The 22,276-nt window shown below is 36.9% G+C and overlaps 1 protein-coding gene across 1 annotated transcript in view; it reads right to left on the bottom strand.

The window, feature by feature from the left end:
* Hsc70-5 (Heat shock protein 70 cognate 5) overlaps positions 1–22,276 on the bottom strand; it is a 214,480-nt gene that overhangs the window by 155,198 nt on the left and 37,006 nt on the right. Inside the window, exon 3 of the mRNA XM_090385060.1 lies at positions 11,381–11,650. Within this exon, the coding sequence (XP_090241186.1) occupies positions 11,381–11,650 (270 nt within the window). The remainder of the gene's footprint in view (positions 1–11,380; positions 11,651–22,276) is intronic.

Here is a 22,276-nt window from a genome sequence, read left to right as displayed (position 1 = left end):
CTGCCCAAATTATCTAGGTCCTGTTGCAGTAGCACACTGCCATTACTGCCATTAACAACCCTACCAACCTTTGTATCACCTGCATACTTGGACATTAAGCCTGATATAACTTCATCAATATCATCGATAAATATACAAACAGTGGTCCCAACACTGAAACCTGGGGGGACTCCACTAATAATATTAGTCCATGAAAGATAGTATCCATTGAAGAATAGTATCCCTGAATACCATACTGCTCCAATTTGTACAGTAGTCTTCCATTTACAACAGTATCAAAAGCTTTCCTGAAATCCAAGTCAGATGTTTCAAGCACTTCGTTAACCCACTCTAATCCAATATTGTATTTAACGTCTTTCAGTGTTAATGTTTTCAAAAATTCTATAAATTGAATAACTCCAGCAAGTAGTTCACCACAACAGTAGGCTTTGAAAGCTCAAATAATTCCCTGGGCTAACTAGTGCAGTTGTTTTGCTTGGCAGAAATACAACTGTTTTTGCCATCTCTCAATTTCAAAACATCAGCCAAAGGATAAACTGGGCAGTGATTCAATAGTAACAGAGCCTTTTCCTCAAGTTTTGTGGAAAGTAAGTGGCATTTCACTAATGATATAAACTCACATTCAAACTACGAAGCAAAAATATCACTTGTCATCCAAGCATTAGAGGTTCTTTTATAAATCACATGTAGAGATTTCATGTCATTGTGCTTAAAACACCAGGGATTTTAATTTTTTCCCAATGCACAACAGCCTTACCTTGTAATTTCCAGTAATGTTTGCACACAACAAAACAATAATTCTCTCTATGTTAGTTTTCAGGTCTGGCTTCGTTGGGTTCCTTTTTAATATTCAATGACTTGTCGGGGTGAAGTTTATAGCACAGTGCTGTTTCGTCTTAATTTCAGTTACAAAAAATTTAAGAAATTTGTAGCAGAAATTAAGGACATTGATGGTTCTGCTCCTTCTAACGAGGGCTACTTATTTTAGCCAATATAACAATCAAGAGTTATTCTCAGAGCTTTTAATAATTGCTCAATTTTTCTTTTCTATACCACCGCACAAGGCATTTATTGAAAGACTATTTTCAATGAAGGAGATGCAATGGTCTAAGAGAGAAATTCTCTTACTGTGGAGCCAATTAAGAGGCTTCTGCTCGGAAACTGAATTTTGTTCAATTTCCAAGACATACCATATAGAGATTTCCATTCATATTTGGCCAACAAACCAGAATTACTGAAAAAAATTGTATCAGTAGAAAAATATAAAATAAATGTAGAAAAATTTAAGTAAGAAAAATGTAAGAATAAATGTAGAAAAATAAAGTATGCTGAGAAATACAAGTATTTTTTTTTCTTATCCGTACCACACGGAGTATCATTTTTTGCAGGTTTAAGACAGTTAAGCAATCCACATAACTGGTAAGAGCGAATTTTGCTAATTTAAGAAATTTGAGATATTCAATTAAAATATGGTTAACATATTATTAGTTTGCCAGTGACCATAAAATGTTTTCTTTAAGATTTATCAAAATAAACTGTTAGCAAAGCCAAAGATCATTTCTAAAAGGCCATAAGAAAGTGTAACATGCATTGTAGTATCATAGGGAAAGGTGTCCTCCAAAGCCCTCATTTTGTGGGTTATCGAGGTGGCACCACTACCCACAAGCCTTCCATCTCTAAAGCTACATTTCAGTAACTTTAAATGTCTTCATCTCCATCAAGTAGCTTATGAAATTTAAGTGCCTGTGCTTTTAAAATTATCCCATTTATCGGTACTCCACTATGTTTCTGTAGAAACCACTTAGTATTAGTATTAATAACGGCCACATGGTGCAAGAAAGCCTATGGCTTATGCTGCACCAGCCAAAAAAAAAAAAAATCCGAACAAAACAATGATAAAAACAAAAAATAAAATAAATAACTAAATAATAATAATTAATAAATAAATAAAAATATATATATATATAAATAAAATAAAATATAAATAAAAAGGAAATTAAACCTATCATCCTATGCGCTTCCCTTACCCGAAAGTACTATCCAGATGACCTTTGAATTTCCCCAAACTGTCGGCCTCTACCACCCATGAAGGCAATTTATTCCAGTAATTTATAACTCGCTGGCTAAAATAAAACTTCCTGCAGTCCAATCTGAACATTTCCCCCCGTAACTTGAATTTATGTCCCCTAGTTCTAGCATCATTTATAATCTTGAAAATTTTGTCCTCATTCATTTTATTGATGCCTCTCAGAGCCTTAAACACCTCAATCAAATCTCCTCTAAGGTGTCTAGTTTCCAAACTCTGCAACCCACATATTCGAAGTCTTTCTTCATAAGGACGCCCTTTTGCCGATCTCACCAGGCGAGTTACCCTTCTTTGCACCCTTTCAAGAAGCTCGATGTCTTTCTTTAGATGCGGTCTCCATACTTGAACACAGTATTCCAAGAGTGGTCTAACATAAGCCTTATATAATGGGATTATCACGTCCCTATCTCTACTTGCAAAAGTTTCGATAGATCATCGATAGGACACCATGGGCCTTCCTTGCAACCTGTTTACAATGCTCAGAGAATTTCATGTCTGACCGTATCGTAACACCCAAGTCCCTTTCCTCCAGTACTGGGACTAGTTGAACTCCACCAAGTGAATAAGTTTTTTTTGGGATTACTGTTTCCCAGGTGTAATACCTTACACTTTGTTGGATTAAAGGACAGCTGCCATTTTTCTGACCATTCTTGAAGTCTATCTAGGTCTCTCTGAAGAAGCTCAGCTTGACAGTGATCATTAACTACTCTACCAATTTTAATGTCATCTGCAAATTTAGACATCACGCCCTCTATCCCTTCATCAATGTCGTTTATGAAAATTAAAAACAACAGTGGTCCTAATACTGATCCTTGGGGAACCCCACTTCTTACATCAACCCAATCTGAGGAATAGCCATTTATCACAACCCTCTGCTTCCTGCCCTGAAGCCATCCTTCTATCCATCTAAGGATTTTCCCAGTGATTCCAACCTGTTCCAGCTTATAAAGCAACCGCTCATGTGGGACTGAGTCAAAAGCTTTGCTGAAATCTAAATAAACAATGTCGAAATTATTCCCTAAATCCAGCTCGTGAGTGACCCTTTCGAAATAGCGAACCAGATTTGTTAAACATGATTTTTTCTTTACAAAACCATGCTGAGTATCCTTGAGAATTTCAATTCTATCCAAATGATCCTGAATTCCACCATTGATCATTGCCTCCATGATTTTCCCTACTACTGAAGTCAGACTAACAGGTCGATAATTTCCAACTTCACTTTTAGAGCCACCCTTATGTATGGGAGATACATTTGCACTTTTCCAATCCAAGGGAATCTCCCCAGAGTCTAGTGATGCTCGCAAGCGAGTGCATTGAACCTCAGTGGTTCAATGCACTCGCTTGCCGCCTCTCTTAAGATTATAGGGTATATTCCATCAACTCCAGGAGCCTTACTGGTCTGTAGGCTCGAACGTTTTTTCATTAAATAATCTTGCGAAATTTCAATATCATTAATTACATATTTTTTAACTTCGCTCCCACAATTTCCCATTGCCACAAAAGGCTTTTCATTTGTAAATATCGATGCAAACTTGTAAGCAATGACCCACATCAGTTTTCACAAAGCCTAGTTTTCTCTCTTTGGAGGCCTACTTCATCTTCTACAGAGTTTATGAATGAATGCTATTTTACTTCCTCTTTCACCCAGCCAGGAACTGTTCCATCTGGAATTCCACACACATTAAATAATAATGAATTTTATTTTGGAAGTCCCAACTTTTCTTCAACTATATAATTTTTTTCTTTTGGTAGTCAACTACTGCAGCACTACTGATTTACTAATTTAGTTGGGTATTTATTTCTGATGCTTAGAATTTACCATGTTATAATCTTTTATTGCATCTCAGGTGAGGGGTGAAACTGTGTGTCTACAGTAATTAATCTATGACTAGTCCTGTTGTTTGCAAAAATTATTCTGCAACTGAATATATATCAAAGAAAATAATACAGCCAATTTTTAGCTTATTTACCCTCTTGGAAATATGGTAGTAGGATGAACAGTAGATACGAGTATGTAGAATATTCCTTTTTTTTTAGTTTCCAATATGAAATTGCTATTTCTTTGAACACACTACTTTTTTTTTATAATTTGTTTGGAGGATGCAATCATACTCGTTGTATATCTGAAACCGTGGTATGAAGAGGCATGCTATATTGAGGTCGCACTCTACTTTTATATATTACTTACATAAGTTACATTTTTACAATAAATATATTCTCTCTCTCTCTCTCTCTCTCTCTCTCTCTCTCTCTCTCTCTCTCTCTCTCTCTCTCTCTCTCTCATAATATCAAAAATGGCTGAAAAGGTTAGAGCCCATAGAAGAGGTATTAAAATATAATAATAACCCCCCTTCCCACCACACACATTTAAAATACAATGTTTGGTCAAAACATTATGTTCCAACTCCCATGTTTTAGCAACTGGCTATTCCTCCCTACCTGATGGCACGTTTCATGGTGAGAACCAGTAAATGGTTCTATCTCACCATGGCCTTAACAAGTCCACGCTTCACCACGTGGCAGCGGTACTGGCAGCAAGAGAAGATATACCCACTATTAGGTTAGTGGTCAATGTGTTTAACTGGACAATGCATAATGTATATAAAAACCATGATACATGGTTGCATCATTATGTAAGAAAGTAGTAAATTAGAAAGTAGAAAAAGTAAATTAAAAAATAATTTTTTTCTTACTAATTTAATTATTATATCAAAGCATAAATTGAAATATCAAAAATTAACTGAAATATCACTATACAGGCATACCTTGGTTAACGTTACCTCTGATAACGAAGCTTCGATATAACGAAGTCCGCAATTTCAAGCCCCATTTAACATAAAAAAAATACAGTGGTACCTCGATATACGAGTGCCCTAATATACGAGTGTTTTGAGATACGAGCCGCCAAGCGAGCGATATTTTGCTTTGAGATGAGAGCAAGATTTGAGATACGAGGAATCGCACACTACACCGCTGCACGTGACCCCAACATACCGGGGCGCATGTTGGGGTCGTGTGCAGCGTCTAACAGTTTCTCCCACCTCAGACTAGACCTCAGTCTGTGTGCTTGTTTCCCTCGTTTTCGTAGCATTTTTGATAAGTTGGGTTCGCGTTTTTTGCTTTTTGTACATTTACAAAACATTATCATATTTATTTTTATAACCATGGGTCCGAAGAAGAAGATGATGTCTATTGAATTAAAGCGTGAAATCATAGAAAAACATGAGCGAGGTGTGCGAGTAATTGACTTGGCGAGGATGTACGGGCGTAGCACATCAATGATATGTACTGTGCTTAAACAGAAGAAGTTGATAAAGGGTATAACGCCAGCCAAGGACGTTACAATAATTTCTAAGCTCCGGACCTCTCTCCATGAGAAAATGGAGAAACTACTGATGGTGTGGGTGACAGAGAAGAAGCTTCAAGGAGGATTCTTAACACAAAGTATCATATGTGAGAAGGCACGAGCGATTTACAGTGATTTGCTGAAGCAGATCCCACACACTTCCACAAACGAGGAATCGGAAGACTCGTTTAAAGCCAGTCGGGGCTGGTTTGACAACTTTAGGAAAAGGACCGGCATTCACTCCGTCGTCAGGCATGGTGAGGCAGCAAGTTCGGATGTGAAGGCAGCTGAGGTTTACATCAAAACGTTTTCCGAACTGATACATCCCTCAGCCAAAGGATACATCCCTCAGCAAGTCTTCAACTGTGACGAGACAGGGCTTTTCTGGAAAAGGATGCCGAATAGGACTTACATAACGGCAGAGGAGAAGACGATGCCAGGTCACAAACCCATGAAGGATAGATTAACTCTAGCACTTTGCGCCAATGCGAGTGGCGACTGCAAAATCAAGCCTCTGCTAGTATACCATTTGGAAAATCCCAGAGCCTTTAAGTCACATAAGATTTTAAAAGAAAAACTACAAGTTATGTGGAGGGCAAATCCGAAGGCGTGGGTCACCAGGAAATTCTTTGTGGAGTGGATAAACCTGGTGTTTGGCCCTTCTGTTAAAAAATATCTACAGGAAAACAACCTACCCATGCAAGTCCTTCTCGTCCTCGACAATGCCCCTGCTCACCCAACAAATCTCGAAGATGATTTACTCGAAGAGTTCAAGTTTATAAAGGTTCTCTACCTACCACCCAACACCACTCCTATTCTGCAGCCCATGGATCAGCAGGTGATTTCTAATTTTAAGAAGTTGTACACCAAGCAAATTTTTCGGCGCTGCTTTGAAGTGACGGAGAATGCAAACCTTACCCTTCGAGAGTTCTGGAAGGACCACTTTAACATCGTGATATGCCTAAGAATTATTGATCAGGCCTGGCTGGGTGTTACAACGAGGACCTTAATATCTGCATGGAAGAAGCTGTGGCCTGAGGCTGTAGCTGAAAGGGCTTTTGAAGGATTGGAACCCGAAGTGTCAGTGGTAGAGGAGATTGTTTCTCTGGGAAAATCCATGGGTCTGGAGGTGGATGAGAGAGATGTGAATGAACTTGTCGAGGAACAGACTCAGGAGTTGACAACCGAAGAGTTACACAATCTACATTCGCAGCAGCATATGGTGGTTCAACGAAAAATTAGTTTTGAAGAGGAGCCAGAGATGGAGAAGGTTATCTCTACAAGAAATATAAAGGAGATCTTGGGAATGTGGGAGAAAGTTGTAGAGTTCGTGGATAAAAATCACCCCAAAAAAGTTGCAACTGGTCGTGCATTGGAGTTGTTCAACGAAACTTGCCTAACACATTTCCGCAATATCCTGAAAGGGAGGAAGAAACAAACCTCCTTGGACAGTTTTTTTAAATGATCTACAGGTGAAAATGAGCAAAGCGTGACAAAAAAAGCGAAGACCAATGACGAAAATTATACGCTTCCGTAAGCACTTCACCTTTTCTTTTATTATGTTTCTATAGAATATGTATTTGTTATTTATAAATAAATGCTTCTTCTTGTAAATACAGTACATTTTTCTTATTCAAAAACACTTAACAAAAACAACTGAGGTGGTTTTTTGGGAGCTGGAACGGATTAATGGCATTTCAATTAATTTTGATGGGGAAAATTGCTTTGAGATACGAGCAATTTGACATACGAGCAAGGTTACGGAACGAATTAAACTCGTATGTCGAGGTACCACTGTATTCCAGTTTAATCACCTGAAATCTAAACAAACTGAAGAAATTACGGAAACCTTTGGGGCTTCTCGTGGTTGGTTCGAGAAATTTAAAAAACGGGCCAGGATTCATAGTGTAAAATTAACAGGAGAAGCTGCAAATAAGTTTCCAGAAAAACTAAAGGAAATAATTGAACGTGAAAATTTTCCACCAAATTTGGTGTTCAGTGTTGACGAAAGCGGTTTGTTCTGGAAACGGCTACCAATAAAAAGCTTCATTTCTATTGAAGAAAAATCAGCTGCTGGATTCAAAGCAGCCCAAGACCGTTTAACGTTACTCTTTGGATCAAATGCCTCTGGCGATTATAAATTAAAATTGTTATTATTTACCATTCTGAAAATCCGAGGGCGTTAAAAGGTAACATAAAAATGAATTTACCTGTAATATGGAAAGCAAATAGAAAAGCATGGGTTACCAAGGAGTTATTTACTGATTGGTTTGTTAACCACTTTTGTCCTGAAGTAAAACGGTATTGTCAAAAAAACAACTTTGAAGAAAAAGCTCTTTTGTTGTTAGACAATGCTCCGGGACATCCTACTGATCTTAACACGTTGGACACATGCATTCCTGCCAAAGTTGTTTCTTCCAGCAAACACAACTTCCCTGATTCAACCATTGGATCAGTGAGTAATAGCATCATTTAAAGCTTATTATCTGCGTCGAACATTAAGCAATTTAACTGAACTAGAGGATAAAGAGGAAATGACAGTTAATACTTTTTGGAAAAACTACACCATTAAAAACGCAATTGAAAACATTGATAGTTCTTGGAAAGAAGTCACTAAGAAATGCTTAAATGGAGTCTGGCGTAAAATATGGCCAGAAGTTGTACTAGAAGAAGAAAATAACATCCAAGAAGTTAGAAATGAAGTTATCCAGATGGCTCAATCAATAGGTTTCGAAAATGTTGATGAAGAGGATGTTAAAAATTTATTGAATGCAGAAGATGATGGTTTTTCAGTGGAAGATTTAGAAAACCTTGTTAGCAACGAAGACAAAGATAATGAAGACGAAGTTAAAGAAGTTCCTGCTGAAAAAGTGTTAACAACCAACGATTTAAAAAGGTGCTTAAATGACATTGAAAACGTTTTAAATTTTTGGTAACAGGACTGGTAACAGGAGGTGTCTGCAAAGGCTATGTGATACACCCAGTTGAGAGGATTTCCCATGGTACAAACAAAACATGTTTGTACCATGGGAAATCCCAGGGGACTGGTGTATAAACTGTGTTGTAACAAATTACGGCACCATTGCACATTCAATTCAGGCTGCAGGAAGGATGACCTGTACTTGAAAGGAAAGTATAGCACTAATACTGGACCATTTGGTAAGAGATATGAACAATCACAATGAGAACAAAACTAATACTTTAGCATATGAAGATATGATGTTGTTTAATGACAGCTACTTGGGCATGGGAAATGAGCCCTAATTTCAAACAGAGAAGTTGGATATGGCAATTCATAAAATAAAAAATAACAGATATCCCAGTATGGATCTGGTTAAGGGTGAGGTAATTAAAAGAAGTTTTTGTGATGCCAGCATATCTGCTTACCATATATAATGTCTGCTTGAGAGAACAGATTTTTCCATTTCTTAATCAGGCATAATGAGACATGTCTGCAACAACGGCTTGCTGTGATGTGCTTAGGCAGCTAGTGACCACAGTGCAGCAGTTGCAGGCAAAATACTGCCTAGGTAACTTCACTGATTTTGCGGAGCATCTGATACAATAAACTGGCAAAGTGTCTTAATGGTGTTATGCGGGGCTAAAGGTTCCCTTCAGATTTATTTGGTAATAGGAAATTCACCGTTAAGTCTACTTCTGGATCAGTTACCAGAATTGATCACAGGGGATGTCCACAAGAATTGGTATTTGGACCTATGATGTGGAATCTAATTTTAAATGACTGGCTGAAATGCGACTACATCAATATAAATATGGTAGCATATGCACATGACCTGGTTATGTTGGTGAAGGGCGACTCTTGATCACAACTGGAAGAGCATTCTAATTTTGTTTTAACAGGGGCTGCAGAATTGGTGCGATTTGCACAGACTTTAAGTTTCAAAAACAGAGTAAAACTTTATTATTCAAAGACCATCTATTGGTAATAAGGAATCCAAAGGTCGTACTGGGGGGGAGGGGGGGAGCCAGCCTTCAATCAGTTAAAACTGATAAAATATCTGGGAGTGATGACTGACAGGCATGTGCACTTCATAACCACATCACATACATTACAGACAATTTTTAAAGATTGTGGCCATGACTGCTTGAATTACAAGGAAAGAATGAGGCATCAGTCCCATTTTATGATTGCATTTTCCTACCAATTGTGGGATATGCATCACATATCTGGTTGGGCTCCCCTTTGCAGAAATTCAATGTGCGAAAGGTCTTTTCAATTCAGCACTCTCTGAAGATGTGTATGGCCAGTCAAACGGTGTCTACTAATGCACTACAAGTTTTGACAGGTTGTCTACTACTGGATTCGTACTTGGTGTTTCTATCTAAGAAAGGGGCTGCCATATAACTGTTTTTCACTTGAAATAGATTGTGATGTGAGTTACAAAGAGGAAAGGAATCATCTATGGACAGAATTGCTAAAACAGTGGCATGAACATTGGAAAATTGTGTGAAAGGAGTGATAACGAAAAAAGTTTTTCCAATGATAAATGCTAATGGTAAACAATGGGCAATTGGTTTAATCTCATTCTCCACAAGTTATCTTTTGACTGGACGCAGTTATTTTTATGCAGATTTAAGGGAATTTGGAATCACCAAGCATACACTATACGCTTATGGTTCCCAGAAGATTGGAACCACCGTTTCTGTGTGTTAAGTATTGTAACTTGAGGGGACAATTAATCAGAGAAGCTCGTAATCTCCACTCCCTTACTCTTGCATGTGAACAACTGATAGTACAAAAGAAGACATTTACACACTTTGAAATTCTGCGGTCCAACTATTCAGAATGAGGAGGAGCTTGTTGCAGTTGGAGAAGCATGAGCCAGATGCTGAATGACAGTTAAAAAGGGCATGACATGCTACATTAAGAAAGAATATTATTATGGTAGACGGGGTGGATGCAAGATGAGTGGTACCATTCTGATTATAGGTGGCAGGCTTCCCTGTGAATACCACAGCTTCCAAAGAACCTCACGATACAGCCTCTAACTGCCTCTTCCGCTAACAGGTGATTCAGAGCAGTTGTTGAGGAGACCGTCAGTGCTTTTTGGGCAGGCATGTAGCAGGGAAATTGGTGCACCGGTGGAAGGTTACACCATAACATTGAGCCTCTTGGATTGCATTGTTGCTGCTTCCTTGATGGATGCCTGCAATGCTGTGGTGTTATTGTGGTTCCAGGGACTGTATGTGGAAACTGTCTGAAGTATTCCCCTTTACTGTGAACTGCTGTACTGTTCAGGTTTGAGGAAAAGCTGACTTCTTCATTGTTACAATTCCTGGTTTAGACATCTACTTCCTTCTATTCATTTTGAGTCTTTGGTGGACTTATAAGTATAAACTAGATCCTTGGAGTTTATCACAACCTTATGTTGGAACTTTATAGGGTCAGATACCTTCACGACAAGGACATTACATTGAGAATGAACTGACTCCTATGAGGGAATGTGAGATAATTGTACACGAACATTGTTCATGGTATAGCACTATAAATAGGTTGTGGGATTGCCAGGAAAGCTGGCTGGGATTGCATATATAAAAAAAATAATAATTTTTTTTTACATGTTTGACTATATTTGTTCTTTACAAAATTACAATTATTCTAGTGTGCCTGTTGTGAATATTTTTCCAAAACTGTAATGAAACTGTTGCACAACAGTTTTGTTATAGAACTATTAAAAAATAAAGGAATTTTTGAAAATTGGTTTGAAAATACTGCTAAATAAAACCTATTGCAAAAGGAATCAAGTCAAAAGCATGTTTAGTTTTTGAGTTAAAGTTCAAAGTATTCTGAACAGAAATAAATAAATTATTATATAGATGTGTGGTAAACAGAAATTGTTTCCAAAGAGAAATATTAAATCATTGCAAAAAATGTAACAGAAAACTAATTAAACAAATTTCACACATACAAAAAGAATTCTGCTTACATATCTTTCTGAACTTCTGCATCATCATATCTCCTTCCAATAAGACGTTTTGTTGCAGAAAAGGTATTGGCTGAATTAGTTACAGCCTGACGCTTTGCTGGCACACCAACTAATCTTTCACCATCAGCTGTGAAAGCAACAACTGAAGGAGTAGTTCTAGATCCTTCTGAATTCTCTATAACTTTTGGAGTCTTTCCTTCCATGACTGCAACACAAGAATTAGTAGTGCCAAGGTCGATTCCAATAACAGTTCCTTTAACAGACTCTGATCTGAAAGATTAAAAAGTAAATTTCAGTTTAAATAGCTTGGAATGTGCATCACTACATGAAATGTTTGTAATAAACATGACATCCACAAAAAAATGACTTCATTTCAAACTTGAACAATTCTCAAAGAAACAAAGACTTTGTAAATTTTGTCAATGAATACAGAATGTTATTAAGTTTCATACTCATAATTTTTGTTCTCTTTTTCAATTTTTTTTCTTTATTCAGGCATCAGGTTTTGCTGATACCTGACTAAAGAATGATTGCATGTGCCAAGAAAACTTTGCATGCCAAATTCTATAATGTATGGAAGATGTGTACCTATTACACGAATGCTTCACAAATGGATCGATGTTTGTAAAGCAGTATTTATTAATGCTTATTAACAAGCATAATGCCCATATTTGGAGTATAGAAATTCGTCAAAAAACAAGGAAGCATATTTTCAGCAGTCCAAAGGTGAATGTGTGGTATATACCCTCCTTAACAAGGTTATGCGATCCCTTTTCTTCACTGAAAAGGCAACTGATGTAACAGTATGTATAGCAGCGGTCAGCAACCTTTTTTGAGTGGAGCCATTTTTGATCTAATTAAAAAAGAAAAAGAAAAAAAAAAAGCAGCACCTCAGCTCAAGCTGAGATGGAGGGGAGGGTTTAAGAAATGGAATAGAGTGAGCTTTTATTAAAAAAAATATATACAGTGGAACTTCTCTATTACGAACTTCTATTTAACAAATTTCTCTATATTATGAATTTTTTCATAAAACATTGCACCTTGAAACAAAATTACATGTAAAATTAACCCCATATAGCAAAGTGTTAGTCTCGCTATAACGAATTTTTAAAAAAATTAGTAAAAGCATTTACTGCTAAACAACTGCTCGAATATACTGCCTCCTTCCCACTGAAATTGTGCAGTAGCATCTGGAATTAAATAATCATCCTTTTAGAGAACACTTGTGGCCACTGACGCCCGTAGGAGGGTCTTTATTTCATTTTTGTTACAATTATAAAACCAAATCGGTTTTCTTAAAAGTGGTCATAAACTTTACAATAAATAGGAGATTTGTAAATTGATGTTGGCTAAGGGGAAAACAAAATTCGCTGCAGTAAACCTTTAGCATGCTGCAGCGGCAATACACAGAATGTTACTATAGTCTGTTTTTATTAACACCTACTGAGTGACATTCGCTTCTCACCTCAACCGTACCACATGACCTTCCTGTCAATCATTATATATGTCCGTTCTCATCTAACTGGACTCCCAGTAGATGGTTTTCATGATTTTTTTTTTTTTTATTTCGTTCGTCATCAATCACATAGGCTATATGCTCTAGTATTTTTTTTTTTTCTGAAATGTAACATACAGCATGCATTAACCATAAATTTTCTTTCATGTATATATAAATGAAAGCAGAATAATAGAAATTCACAAAGTTGTATATTTCTTTAAAGTGATTGAGTGAAAAGGTCACGCGATACTGTTGAATTGGCAAGCAAACATTGAGTAGGCGGTACTAACAATTCACTATATGGCCAGTGCTGCAATCCAGGAATTTTTACAATTGCTGAAACAATGTCGAAGAGAAAGTGTTTAAAGTATTAATGATAAAGCAAAGATTGTTAGGATATTGACCAGGGTTTTAAGAAAAAAGATGTTGCGGAGAAATGTGGCATACCTGCAAGCAGTTTATCTACGATTTTAAAAAATCTAGAATCAATTTTAAATGCAATTGAAGGAGGAGCAGACAAGACGCGAATTAAGTTGTGTATATACAAAGATGTTGTAAAACTGTTCTAAAATGGGTGCAAATGATACGTGAAAAGAATCTACCAATATCAGGCTTGTTTGTTGTTTGGTTTTTAGGAGCATTAGCAACTAAGGCCATATTGCTCCGGGATATGTGGCGCCTCTGTAGCCAGGTGGGCAGGAGTGGCAGTGTGTAGCACACACTTCTTGATTAGACCGGGGTTCGAGCCCATGACCACCAAATACGGAGGATGCGGAAAGGTCAGGGAATTACCACCGCATATCCCCGGAGCAATATGGCCTTAGTTGCTAATGCTCCTAAAAAACTCAAATAACAACAACTGGGATATGTGGCGGTCATTCTGACCTTTCCGCATCCTCTGTATTTGGTGGTGACGGGCTCGAACCCCAGTCTAATCAAGAAGCGTGTGCTACGCACTGCTGCTCCTTCCCACCTGGCTACGGAGGCACCCCAATATCAGGCTCAAAAGCAACAAGCTCTGAAATTTGCACAGTCCCTTGGACATACAGAATTTAATGCGAGCACTGGGTGTCTAGATAAATTTAAGAAGCACCACAGAATTGTGGAAAAGGTTATTTGTGGAGGAAGTGTTAATGCAAAAGAAGTGAAGAAGATTGCAACAGTTGGAGGAACAATACCTTAAAGAAGATTTTGGAAGAATGAGCGTAAGGATGCTTTTAATGCTGATGAAATGGGTTTATTCTTTAAATGTTTACCGAATAGAACACTTGCTTTTAAGGATGATAAAGTTTTTGGTGGAAAACAAAGCAAAGAAAGAATCACTGTGCTAGTTGGAGAAAATATGACAGGAAGTGAAAAATTAAGACTTTTAGTCATCAGAATATCAAAAAACCCAAGATGTTTTAGAGGCACAAAATCTTTGGAAGTTGACTACACCTTTAATAAAAAAGCATGGATGGCAAGTGATATTTTTGAAGAATGGATATTAAAACTAGACAAGCGTGTAACAAAAGAAAAAAGGAAAATCGTGTTGGTAACTGACAACTGTCCGGCACATCCTGCCAGTATTTCTGCCAAACTTAAGTGTGAAGTTGTTGTTTTTACCACCAAACGGAACGTCAAAACTCCAGCCAATGGACCAAGGCATTATTAAAAATTTTAAATTTCATTATTGAAAGAGAATAATAATGAAGATTGTCAATGCGTTATCAGAAAATAGAAACTTGGAGGTTACAATTAACCTTAGAGATTGCATCTCTGAACTGGCAAAAGTTTGGACAAACGATGTCACTGAATACACTATTCAAAATTGTTTTTTGAAAGCGGGATTTGCATTGAATACAGAAGTTGAACAACAACTGGACGAACAAGATGAACTGCCCCTTTCACAACTGAAAAACTTTTGGACATTATTAGAATCATCCGGAAACATTGAAAATGAAATAACACTGGATAGTTATGTTTATGTAGATCAAGATCTGACTACGGCAGAACATCCAAATGAAGATGAAATACTGCTGAAAAGTGTTAGACGCGACCATGATCGCAAAGAAATTAACGATGATGCTGAAGACGCATCAGAACAACCAACAGAAAAGCCAACTTGCAAAGAAATGATTCACGCTTTTAAAACGGTTCGTATGGGTCTACAGTTTTGTGAAAATGTTCCTGATAATGTTTTTAAAGCTCTGGCCAAATGTGAGGTTTTCTTTGAGAATCAGACATTTTTTTAATTGTACTGTGCAAACGAAAATTAGATTTTTTTTAAATTTGTGATACTTACTGGCAAAAATTGTGTAAACGTAATTTAAATAAGTGTTTTTGAAATAAAATACATTAAAAATAAATGTAGATTTGTTTTCATTTTCAAATTAGATAATTTCTAATAAAAAAAGATATTCTCTGTATAACGAAATTTCTCTATAACGAATTTTTCCGCTGGATTTATCAAATTTGTTATAGGGAAGTTCAACTGTATTTTGAAATATATATTAATACCGAAAAAAGTAACAAAAATGCAATTAGGTACAAATTAATGTGAATTTTGCTGCAGAACTTCTCGAGCGAAACATTATCTCAACATCAGGTGAGTATGCCATAATTTTCATCTTTAAACATACTGAGAGACTCGCATTGGTCAAACAGTTTCTTGATTTATTATTAATATAGTTCACATTAGAAAATATTTGCTCGCAGAAATGAGTCCAACCAAAAACCGAGAGAAGTACAAACATATGGCACAAATGCATACGACTCAGTCCATTCCTTCTAAAATTCCTGGTTTTCTTGCTCAATCTTTTGAGTTGACATTTTAAAAATGATAGCAATATTAATGTTCTCTTATTTCACTTGTTTAATAATACCACATCACTTATTTAAAAAGTCAAGTGATTTATAATATGAATTCAATCACAAACACTATGTATACAAGGATATTATTTTATTCCTGTTTTACCTGTTTTATATTCACCTCTGCCACACTGATTAACCTTCGACACTGTGCAGGTATGTATGCTCTGCTCACAATGTGCAGGCAAACTGAACTGAGAAGTGTGCGCGGCTTGCACTAACATTAATTCTGTATTCATGTGTCTGCCCGCTGCACACCGCAATTGTCATACATGTGGGCTAAAAGTTAGAGTTGCAGTTACATGTTCAAAACGCCGCAGGTTGCCGAACCCTGGTGAATAGGGATCTGTTAGAACTTTTTGTGATATAAACACGACTGTTTACTGTTTCAGTAAGATGGAGCCATTGACTGTGCAGTCAAAAATTTTCTAAGCTACTCATAGTAAAGAATGGACGCATTTGAAGACATTAGAATTAGTTAGTAAAGGAACATGATGCAAGAAAGCAAGCTTATATAGCATCAGGCAAAAAAAAAAAAAAAAAAAAACTCCATTCTCATTTCACCCATCCACTTACTCCAAATGTTTCTCTAGTTATGAATTGAATCTATTTAAGCTATCAACTTCTTCTACAATGACAGATGGAAGTTTGTTCCAGCAATCAACCACATGCTGGCTAAAGGCAAATTTCCACACATCTATCCTACAACTGTCTTTCCTCAATTTGAATTTACGCCCTCTCAGGCGATTATTCTAAGCAAGAGGAAGAATCCCATCAGCAATGAGCATGCTCAAACCATTCAAGGCTTTATACACCTCAATCAAATCAAACCTTGCAGGTGCCTAGCCTCCAGACACTGTAATTTGCAAAACTTAAGCCTTTCTTCATAAGAGCAACTCTGTTTCATTCACTAATCTTGTTGCCCTTCTCTGTACTCCTTCCTGCAGCTCTACACCCTTTATGAGGACGTAGAGCTGCCGGAAGGAGCATAGAGAAGTACAGAGAATGAGGCCTCCAGACCTGTATACAGTACTCAAGGTGTGGCCTGACCTTTGCCTTATATAAGAGGATAATCACCTCCTTATCCCTTCTAGAAAAATTCCCGTATATCATTGACAAGACACCATGAGCTACTCTTGCTGACTGTCTGCACTATTCAGAAAACATATCTGCTTGCACAATTACCCTCAGGTCCTTTTCATTTTCTACCACTGTCAGTGTAGTAACACAGTTGATACATTACTCTGGGGTTACTGCTTCCCATATCCCCTGGCTTGTAGCCATGAAGGGTATTGTGTATGGTGTGTGCATTTTGTATGCAATAAAGAGTTCTTATATACAGTACTTGACATTTGTCAATGTTAAACTTCAGTTGCCACCTCTAAGCCCATCTGCTCAACTTTTCTAGATCCTGTTGCAGCAGCATATGTCATTAGTGTCATTAACAACCCTGCTAATCTTATCATCTGCAAATTTGGACATTAAGCCTGATATACCATTATCAATATCATTAATAAATACAGAAAACCACAATGGACCCAACACTGAACCCTAGGGGACCCCACTAATAACATTGGGGGGGGGGGGATTCTGTCTTCTCCCACTCAACCATCCCTTTATTCATAGCAGCAATTTGCCATCAATGCCACACTGCTCCAATTTGTGCAGCAGTCTTCCATGTGCAACAGTATCAAAAGTTTCTCAAGTCCAAATATAGTGGATTCCTGTTATTTGGGCCACCTGTTAATTGGGGCAAATCTTAAAAAACAGAAATCAATCGAGAAAATAGCCAGGGTTTACTTCGCTTAATTGGAACAACATGTCGTTTAATCAGGGCAGGAGACCGCAGCACTGGAGATTACCCTACGATTGTCTCCGATAGTACCATGTGGTTCGGTCGAAATTCTGGAGGTCACAACCATAAAACCATTAGCAGTCAGTCACCTGTTTATTGGGCTTTTCTGTTAGTGAAATCTATCATAAACGGACAGTAAACTCGATCTTACTGAATTTGCAATAATACCGACAGCTGGAATTCTGTGGGTTATGGTGAAATGTGTTTACACTTCCATGAAATCTTAAATCATATAAAAAAATTAATTTTCATATCTTCTCTTCATTCCTATTTTTAAAGCTTTGTAACTCATTACTCCGTTCTCACTTACGCGTATCGTGTTACTTGCAATTTGTGTGCATTGTTCTAAATTGATTGTTTATCTTTTTACTGTTTTAAATTTTAACCCCCACCCAGAAATGTCAGTGAACAGAAATGTCAACTAGTTCATTTGCACATATTACAGTACGTATTAATTATTCTGATTATCATGTATATTCTTCCAATTTTCATGTATCATTTAATTTTTTAATTGGTAAGGTAATAAAGGGTAAATTTGTGCTTAATATATCTTTACTTTTATAGCCTGTGGATAATATTCCTCCTATTTTCTCTAATTAGAATTGCTGTTTAATAGAATTAAAATTCAATTCACAAACGTGATCACAATGACCGGTGTTTACTACACATCGTATAGTAAACGGTACGATACTATGGTGAGATCGTCATAACATGATTTGATTGTACAGTGATTCAATTCTAAAGGGGGGGGGGAGATACTTTGTATTTTTAACTATTTATGTGAAACTTCGGATAATTGGGGCAGCCGCTTAATCGAGCCAAAATGCATTAGTCGCGATGTGTCCCAAATAACTGGAATGGACTGTTTATGATATCAAAATTATTCTTTGCATCCAGTTCCTTTGTGACCACATCATAATATCCAATCAAATTGGTCAGACAAGACTTCCCCTTAGGTGCCTCAGTAGCCAGGTGGGCAGGAGCAGCAATGCATAGCACACGCTTTTTGATTAGACTGGGGTTCGAGCCCGTGACCACCAAATACCGAGGATGCAAAAAGGTCAGGGAATGACCACCACATATCCCGAAGCAATATGGCCTTAGTTGCTAATGCTCCTAAAAACCAAATAACAAACAAACAAACAAACTTCCCCTTAACAAACCCATGCTGTCTGAGCTATAACTGAAATCTTGTCTAGATGATCCTGCAGTGCTTCCTTAACCAGTGCCTCCATTAATTTCCTTGTAACAGAAGTTAAACTAACAGGTCTGTAATTACTTGTCACCCTTTGATCCTCCTTTGTGAATTGGGGTCACATTTGCACATCTCCAGTCCATGGGTACCTCCCCTGAGTCCAAGAAAGCTCTCATAATTATGACTCCAAGGGCTTAATTCCTTTGCTGCCTCCTTTAATATAGATCCCATCCATCCCAGGTGCCTTTCTTGTGTTTATCTTCAACAATTTCTCCTCCACTTTACTCTGAGTTATTACAAGATTATCTAGCTTACTGCCAGAGTTGAATACACCTCTGGCATTCCTCTCGCTGAGTAACTCTTCATGTGTGAATATCGATGCAAAATATTCATTTAGTTTGTTAGCTACCTGAGCAGGATCATCAACAGTTGAACCATCGATATCAAGTGGACCAATCTGATTCATCCCCTTCCTTCTAGAGTTTACATAAGAAAAGAAATCTTTACTGTGTTTCTTTGCATCCTTTGCCAAAGATTTCTCGTAATCTGCCTTCGCCTGCCTAACCTCCTTTGTAACTTGGTTACAGATCAACTTATATCTATCATAGGCTTCTGTGTCACGTGTTAATTTATATGTATCACAAGCATTTTTCTTCTCTGTCATATGTCTCATTAGTTCATCTGACATCCATTTAGCCCTAAACCTTGAACAATATTTCTTAGTTGGTATGAAAATCCTAGTAGCTTCCAAGATTAATTATTTGAATGCTTCCCATTTTAAATTTGCTGTTGGTAACATCATCAGTTGTTGATCCCACCATATAAAGAATTTAAATACTGTCTCAGACCATCGTAGTCGCCTTTACGAAAGCAATAACCCTTCCCTTTACCCCTAATGGTAGTTACCTCTTTGAGTAAATCCCGCTTCAGCAGACTGTGATCACTGTCACCTAGTGGTTCCTTTATCTCCAGATTCTTATTGCATGAAGAATCACTATTGATAATCAAATCAAGAGTATTACCCCCTCTAGTTGCCTCCCAAACATGCTGATGTAGAAAACAATCATCCAATAAATCCACAAAAGCCTTGCTAGTGTGTGTGACCAACCAACAAATTCCAGTCAATATCTGGGAAATTAAAATCCCCCATTATAAGATTCTCTGATTTACTGACCCACTATATTCCTGTACAGTTTCTTATTATACTCATCAGAGTCATTAGGCCTATAGCACACTCCTACTCTCAATTTTGATCTTCCAATGCTTATGTCACACCAAACTGACTCGACACTGCACTGTCCAGCGATGTTGACTGACTTCACTTCCTTGGATTTTATATGTTTTTTTAACTAGCATAACCCCCTCCTCCCGATTGACAAGGCTCTCATCATATACTCCTTCCAGACAACCACACTCACCAGATATTACTAAACTTGACCATTTTTTTGGAGTAATATTCACCACTACTGAAATAAACTTAACCTTGAAACAGAGAATCATAGATACTACTGCAACCGTTACAGAGTCCTTATTGAATCCTTTGGCAGATGGTACGAATGCATGAAGAAGTGAAATTCAGTTTGGACATTTTACAAATAATTATGGGGTCATGTGGACATTCGTCAGTTATGAAACCTGGAGCATTATCCAATCAATGATGAAATTTACAATGTTTATCTTTATTTATTCAGGAATTAAAGTTTGAAATATGGTCTTTATTTTTTGGATACCCTGTAGTTTATGTGGGGAAAACACAAGTTCATGTGTGAGTTTTGTGATAACTTATTTTACTGCACAGCTAATCTAGTAATACAATAGATTATCAGTTTATACGACATTATATTTGCCTCTGGATTCTTGCTAAATCCCCTCTTCAAGCCAGACTGGGACTGTAAAACGTTGTAACAACTAATATTAAATGATCCACACAGAAGCTGTATATGGATTTTTGCCAAACTATACTATACCATAGTGTTTCAATAAACACAATCTACCGCTTAAGTTCCTGTCTGTTAAAGATTAAAACTGACTTTTCTAGAAACCTAATGGTAGACGGTAAATACAAATATTAGCAACATCTTTATGTGAAACAAGTAACTATTTTCAGTTGATAATAGTCATTGTTTCAAACAAGACTACTCCAAAACTATCTCTATTCAACTTCTATAAGCAACAACAATCAGCTAATATTCCTTTCCAAAAAAATAATAGGTTTCGGAAAAAAAAAAAAAAAAAAAAATCTCTATCTCTATCTCTCTCTCTCTCTCTCATAATCAGTTACTTCCATTTCCATTATTTTTCACTGGGCCAAGTTGAATACAAAAGAGTAGAAAATTTCTGTAATAACTCATTAAATTCAAGCTATTTTAGATGCTCTGCAAATTGAGGAAGGTGAAATTAAAAACACTGCAGTGAGTAAACATTCACATCATAAATAGAACAGTCCATTTTTTTAACACTCTCTCTCTCTCTCTCTCTCTCTCTCAGCTGCTCTAAAATCTAATGTCAAACTGGTCACTGGGTCATGCTAATGCTGTATGGATGGCTTATGTTGCTGTATTAAGCAAATGAACTCTCTTAGTTATGAAATTAAGTGTACTGGTGAGAGTGCTTGAAGAGAAGTAACTTTCACATGGATTTCACTAAATTTAAACTACAAATGCTGACAAAAGATAATTTAACAATGTGCCAATTAATTTTCTTTTATTTATGCTTGAACTAAAAGCTTACAGTCATCATGTTGAAAGTCTATAAATGCAATGGCAGCTAAAATGAAATTTGCATTTTGGCTTGAAATGCAGAACTTAAAAAATTTCTACACAATAATATGTTGATAATCCATTTGCTAAGTTGTTCTCAAACTATGTAATTTATTATCAGTAAACTAGTCTAAGTCCTTAAGTTACTGGATTTTGGGACGTTTACCTATAGTGGATTAATTAGAAGCAAAAATATGTTCCAGCATGGCTAGAATTTATTTCAGAGGAAAACAAAAATTCTGAATGTTTCCGTTTTTATCCATTTCTTCAATCACTACAGCTACACCATTACCAGCTTGTCAATAAAGTGAGTGAGCTGAAACCATTGTACTGGGTGGATTCGCATACCACCCAGTACAATGTACAGTTCATTCATGCGAAACAACAAATGAATTTCCGAGATAAAGGAAAATCACTCTCCCCTAATTCTCTAATAGGGTATTTACAGTAGAAAACAGTAGAACCTCTCCATTTGCAGGAGCTGTATTCCTGAAGATAACTGGGAACCACATGGTCAATCCACTAATAAAAGTGTGAAAAAGTCAGACAAGCAGGTGAACTGTTTGTTACATTACATGAAACTCTTAATACGTTTGGGATGGGGGGGAACAAAGGAAAGAATTTAAAATGATATACTCAGAAATTACTCTCTTTATGTAACACTGAATTAAATAGTAAGCCTATATATTTTTAGAAAAATTCCTGACTACACTGAATACCCACTGCAGTACTCACTGAA

This window comes from Mastigoproctus giganteus, chromosome 11 (assembly GCF_048544385.1).
Source record: "Mastigoproctus giganteus isolate SK-2022 chromosome 11, ASM4854438v1, whole genome shotgun sequence".
In the NCBI taxonomy this organism is placed as follows: Eukaryota; Metazoa; Arthropoda; class Arachnida; order Uropygi; family Thelyphonidae; genus Mastigoproctus; species Mastigoproctus giganteus.
Note: the sequence above shows the minus strand (reverse complement) of the source record. Positions and strands in the feature narration are given on the sequence as shown.